Raw genomic sequence first — 6,175 nt, 5'->3', positions numbered from 1 at the left:
TCCCGACTCGTGGTGGGCAGTTTCATTACGCATGCGCGGGCGGCGGCGGGACACCACGGAATTTACTGCCGGAAGTTCGGCGGCCTTCGCCAAAGAGTGTGGCTCGGCTAGCAAGCTAGAGGGGCTCGTTTCCGCCCCGCTACCGGGCGGGGGCGGCCATCTTAGACGCGTGCAATTAAGGGCTTTGGTGGGATTGGCTCAGCGTTTGGGCTGGTCCGCTGCTCCCCACCTACCAGGGTCGGATCCGGAGCCCTTCCCCGCGGGGCGGGGACCTCCAAACAACCGACTCCTTTCCAGGTGAAGGGTGACTTGGGTACGTTGGGGCTTTGAGCGAGCCTCCCCGCACCCTCCCATAGGACCCCAGGACAGACCCTGCGTCCTCGCTGACCCGTCCTAGGGTAGGAGACAGAGAATGGGAGGCTTCTCTAGACTCTTTCCTTCTCCTACGCACCCCCCCATAAAAGTGGGGGGGCTGAACGTTCCTTGAGAGGCGGCCTTCCTTTCCCCACACCTGGGGCTCAGCACGCCACTACCTTGTACACTCTGTGGTTGCGGCTTAACGGGACTATGGCCAAGTCCCTTCTGTTTTTTTCCTAAGCTAAACCCACTGGGGAACTACTTTTGCGTCGTGCACAGAAAAGGGGAGCGTCCTAAATCCGCCTTGCTCGGGAGTGGCCCTGGAGAAAGGAGGAGGCGTGTCTTGGGGATGGGCTTTGCTTCCGCTGACGGAGCGGGGCGCTCCAGGAAAGCGCGAAATGAGAGCGCGTCGCTAAGCATTCTTCCTCTTTTTTGCCCCAGAAGAGTTTTGTATTACGTACCTGGGACCGAAAAAAACTCACATTCATCGATAAACGTTGGGGAAAAAAGCCTATTAAGCGAGTGTACAGGGCAATCAGAATATTATATACTAAGGCTGCCTAAGCATTTTTACTTCCTTTTCCCTTCTCATAGCTGAAGAAACACTTAAATTCTGGAAATAGCGACTCAGTATCATGGCCAGCAGCCTTAATGAAGATCCAGAAGGAAGCAGAGTGGGTAACAACTATTAACCTATTGGTGAACTGAAATTCGTAATCATGGAGGTCAAAAGCATAAGCACGTTTTAATTAAATTAATGATTGAATTATCTCTTTTTTTCGCTAGCTGATTTACTTAAGAAAGGCTCAAAATTCTAGGCAGGGATCATTCATTACTTTCCTTTTACACATGCTGTAATTGATTTGGCTTTAAATCAGATTGCAGGAAGGGGTGCTGGGAGAGGTAGTCGTGGGGGACACGAAATACAGAAAAATAACTTAGTATTTTTCTGTGTCTAATAAAACTTTGTCTTTTCCTTTGCGCCTTTTTTAGATCACTTATGTGAAAGGAGACCTTTTTGCATGCCCTAAAACAGACTCTTTAGCCCACTGTATCAGTGAGGATTGTCGCATGGGCGCTGGGATAGCTGTCCTCTTCAAGAAGAAATTTGGAGGGGTGCAAGAACTTTTAAATCAACGTGAGTTTTGGAAAGCACTTACCTGGTTTGCCCTGGCTAGAGCACCTTTTAATCTGTTACACTTTAATAAAGAAAACATGCGGGTAAAGAGGGGATTCCTAAGAACCAAATGTTTTTAGATTTTCCTCCCCAAGAATGGCCTCTAGTTTGGACCTTTATAATTATCAAACCTGAACTCCTGTGAATGTTTTTAATCTCTTCCTCTTGTATCATAAAACTTTCTTGACGATATTACTGCACTTCTCTGAAACTTGAAATAACTGAGGTGCTTAGTCTATAGGTTGGCATTCAAGATCCCCTCCTTACCAATATTCTGCTTTTTCTTCGAAGAGGAATTTAGAAACCTCTTCTTCCTTACAGACCCCTCCCATCACTTTCTACGGGTGACTTTAAACCAAAAATGTGCACTAGAATCCTATGTAAAGCTTCTGAAACAGTCTCTCAGACCACATTCCAGGCTTAACAGACTCATTGTCCACAGTAATTCTTAGCCTTAGACAAAAGCAATTCTTACTGCTTTGTATTATAGTTATTTGTAATGATGATACCGTCTCTGGATTGAAAACTCCGTAATAATTCCTTTTTTCTGTGTCTATATTCCTCTTAATGCCTTATACAGCTCTTTGTATGTAAAAAGATAATTATTGAGTAAATACACATTTGGCAAGTAAAAAACTATACATTATAAAACAATTTCAAGGCAATAGACAAAGTTTGTGGACAAATGAGGTTATATTTGAAAGTAGTAGTGGGATCAAAGGTGGGTTGTGAGGAGACATGATTGTAAGAAAGCTGTAAGTTAAGGAATATAGTATTTGGGAATGCTGATAAAAAGCAGAGTGTTTATGGGAGACAATAGATCTTCCGTATTCCCTTCTTCAGTGGTGAAAATTATTTCTAGTTCTGAAGTAAACTCAGATCTGTAAAGATTTTAAAATCTTAGAGATCAGTGTTTGGTTTTCTTTTTCATTTCTACTATTAAATAACTTTTTCTTAGAAAAGAAATCTGGAGAAGTGGCTGTTCTGAAGAGAGATGGGCGATATATATATTACTTGGTAAGATGGGCCAATTCCTTTTTTTTTTCAGGGCCAATACTTAATACATTTTGAGGATTTGTAAACAGATGGGCTGTACTACATTTGTGTTGATCATGATGGTCCATTCTAGACAACTAAGGATGTCAAAAAGCTTCCATCTTATGACAACTCCAGTACAGTGATGGCGGCTACTTGGAGCACTGGGTTAGAAAGAAATGTGAGACTGCATCCCAGCTTTGTGGGAAATTCCTGTGCCATTTACCATAGGCCTGTTCTAAGACTTGGAAAAGTTAGGAATGCCTGCCATACTGTATTTCCTAGGCATTGTGAGATAAAAGCAATAATGTCTCAAGAGACAGATTTCCCAAAGGAGCTTTTCTCTTATTCCGTGTCAACTAGCACACTGCTAGCAAGCGGGTGAATAAAAACAAAATAAAATAAGTACAGTCCCAAATAATACCTAGCTCCTCTCCTAACTACTGCCTGAATGTGGGGTTCTTCGACAGTCCAGGATGGCATTTGGTTCCTGAAAGGGGGTGACTTCCTTAGTGGTGGTGGTGGGTAACTTACAGCTAACCCACTACAAGCCTGATCTGGATGGCAAACTGAGTGGGGAGATGTCCTAGCCCCTTTGAATTCTGTCCTTAAAGCTTATGTGGCTTCCAGTGTTTTAACTTTGGGACCCTACCAGTTTTTTCTGTTGTTTTATATAGAGAGACAAGAAGCAAGCAAGCACAGTTTCTAAATAAATAGAGGCTTTTAGCAGGGAATTTTCAGGTGGTATGCGTTCTTCGCTGTTACAGATATGCAGCTTATCTCTTGGATGTGGCACAGAGACTTCACTTACCTTGCTTAAAAATATTGACAATAGGCACCACTAGCTAATCTCATGGGTTTCCTAGGAAAAGGAAAGATTACTATGTGGCAGAGTCTGGGTTTCTCCATCTCTATTTAGTGGATTTTCTTGAGGCTCTCCCATAAAAATGTGCTTACTCTTTTACTTATCAGGATGTTGGGGCAATGTGATGACTTTTCTTTGGCTATCATTTTGGGATGATGAAAGTTTGAATTCTTTGTGTTCAGATTACAAAGAAAAGGGCTTCGCACAAGCCAACTTACGAAAACTTACAGAAGAGTTTAGAGGCAATGAAGTCTCATTGTCTGAAGAATGGAGTCACCGACCTCTCCATGCCCAGGCAAGGAAATCCAGGCCCTAAATGGAGATTTAATTGATTGGTGGGGTTTGCTGTCTTACCCAAAGACAAACAAAAGCTTAACCCAAAATACAGATTTAAAGGTGGACAAAAGTCAAAATTTTGTAAAACCACCAGTGAACCAGTTGTCTGGTCTTAGGCCAAGGCACAGCCATTTTCTAGCTTGAGTTGAATGAATCAGGACAATTACCTTGAAGTATACATCTGCCTCAGCCTGCTTAGCTGAGAGCGACCGTTGTCATTGAGCCACATTTGTTGAATTCTCAGCACCCTCTGCTTGAAGCTTGGCCTTTATTCCTGAAGCAATATGAGCTAAAGAATCAAGACTGAGCAATGGTGGTTTCCCTCTTGGACCACTTCCCATCTCCCAAACCTATTACTTTGTGTCAAGAAAGTTGTAAATTATCATTCCCTTTTATACTGCATGCTTCTTTTGGTCAGTATGGGTAACAGCCAGAGGATCTGTCCCTGATGTAACTTCTTAGACCTTAGCTATTGGGAACTTAAGGGAATGACATTGAGGGTTCGTTCAGTAGTCCCTTTACTTTCTTTTCAGGCAATGGGCCTCACCTCTTTTCTTCCTGTCACCCTGGTAGATTTGAGTCAATGCTGAGCATACATGCAATTTTGTCTCAAGCCCCACATTACTTTGAATGTGGCCTCAATGTCCGTTTACACGGGTCTTTGATATATTTATGGTGTATGTGTCAGAAACTATTTTTTTATCACAATTCCTAACGGACTTAATTATCACATTCTGACATGAAATTAGCAATTTTAAGTGTCTTTTCCCTAGGGTTGTTGAGGATCACTAGAGTAACATCTTGGGAGGTGCCAGGTAGTAGAGTTTTATGACTGAGTTTATTCTTACCAGGGTGTTGAAAAGACCTTACTCCTGGATTGCAGCCATTTTGCCATTTCCCAGCATTCCATCTTGACTATTTTTTTTTTTTTTTTTTGCGGCTCCTGTACCTCATTCCTTTTCTCCTTATTTTCGTTAACATTCTGTTACCATAAGTGCATTTTTAAAATACCAACCTTTCCCCATCCATCCACAGCCAATTTTAGTCAGTAGTCATAGAGGGATAATGAGTCTCCCATGTCATGACAGTTATACATTTCTAAATGTAGCATGAAATAGTTGGAAAGTGGTATTTTATTAGGCAAACAGAAGTGATAGTTTTTGGATGTCAGAGCTGTCTAGGAATGGTCTTAGGTGACTCACAACAAGAACTGACTTCCAAACTCCTACCATGGTTGCCTATAAAGGTGTCAGACTAGATTATTTGTTTTTATGCTTTGAGTGGATATAACTTGAAAGAGAGAAGGAGCAGTTTCCTAGACACTTTCATTACCATCAATGGAGATATTTTGTCTTTTTCAGGATTGGATGTGGTCTTGATCGTCTGCAATGGGAAAATGTATCTGCGATGATCGAGGAAGTATTTGAGGCAACAGACATCAAAATTACTGTGTACACACTCTGAACCAGTGAACGTTTTGGATGTTTCCGTGTTCTCCTGTGTCATCTCTACTGGGCCATAGGACTGGGCAAACCTACCGTAAAATAGGCAGAGGAAAGTTTCATGAGAAGTAGTATGTTTAACAAGACAGACTTTGGTTGCTGTATTCAAGTATTTGGACTATGACTGTGGAGGAGGGGTTGCTTAGGATATGTTGCTGTGTTTTTTTTTTGAAGAAAAGTAAGGAGTAGGTGGCTTGATAATAGGCAGGGAAACCAGATTGTTGGGACTATGACCTTCTTCTCCAGTATGCTACCTGATTTGTTTGGCTGGCCACTAGGTGGCAGCATTGGTTCTACTTCTCTGCTTTTTAAGAGAAATTTCAGGAAGGATGATCAGTTAGTTTGGCATTTTTTGTCGTTTGTGCACCTAACTTGGTGTTATTCTTATGTCATCAGATTCCTCCTAGGGGAGAGTTTTTGTTTTAATTACAAAGTTAAATTCTACATTGTTAAGAAATTTGTGGTGATAAAAATGGAAAAATAAATATTTGGGTGGGTTTAGTGAGGTTCTGTGCTTATGTGTGTGTGTTCTGGACGTGGGTAATGGAAGATTCACCTACAACTTAATTTCAAACAGTCAGACAAAGGGTCCAAGTGGGAGGAGAAACAAAGTGAGAAATAAGAGATAAAACTGGACAAGTCAAAAGGCAGTTTTTTAGAATCTCCTCATGGTGAACTTTTCCTCTCTTTTGTCCACTGCTTGGTTTCTGTGATTGAACCTGTCTGAATTTAATCATGAAAACAAGTGAAATAATACATGTTAAATGCCTGTTAGAGTTCTTAGCACAGAGTAGTGACCCAGTGAATCAGTGATTCTCAAAAATCCTTATGAACCTTCTTTAAAAAAATAAAGGCAACTTCCTCTCAAAAAATTCTCACATCTGTCATCCCAGCACTTTGAGA

General features: G+C 41.7%; 1 protein-coding gene across 11 annotated transcripts; it reads left to right on the top strand.

Annotated features, from left to right (window-relative positions):
* Nucleotides 1-18: 18 nt before the first annotated feature.
* Nucleotides 19-6,095, top strand: OARD1 (O-acyl-ADP-ribose deacylase 1). 11 transcript variants are annotated; one of them, XM_025383120.1, is made up of 6 exons: nucleotides 19-297; nucleotides 952-1,031; nucleotides 1,351-1,495; nucleotides 2,493-2,551; nucleotides 3,617-3,729; nucleotides 5,132-5,778. In XM_025383120.1, the coding sequence occupies exons 2-6, from the start codon at nucleotides 993-995 to the stop codon at nucleotides 5,232-5,234; spliced, it is 459 nt and encodes a 152-aa protein (XP_025238905.1). In that variant the 5' UTR covers nucleotides 19-297; nucleotides 952-992; the 3' UTR covers nucleotides 5,235-5,778. The 11 variants fall into 11 exon arrangements, with proteins under 11 accessions (XP_025238905.1, XP_025238903.1, XP_025238904.1 ...); XM_025383118.1 differs by having other exon boundaries at nucleotides 19-313; XM_025383119.1 differs by having other exon boundaries at nucleotides 19-398.
* Nucleotides 6,096-6,175: the final 80 nt, after the last annotated feature.

The sequence above is a fragment of the Theropithecus gelada genome, chromosome 4 (genome assembly GCF_003255815.1).
Source record: "Theropithecus gelada isolate Dixy chromosome 4, Tgel_1.0, whole genome shotgun sequence".
NCBI lineage: Eukaryota > Metazoa > Chordata > Mammalia > Primates > Cercopithecidae > Theropithecus > Theropithecus gelada.
Note: the sequence above shows the minus strand (reverse complement) of the source record. Positions and strands in the feature narration are given on the sequence as shown.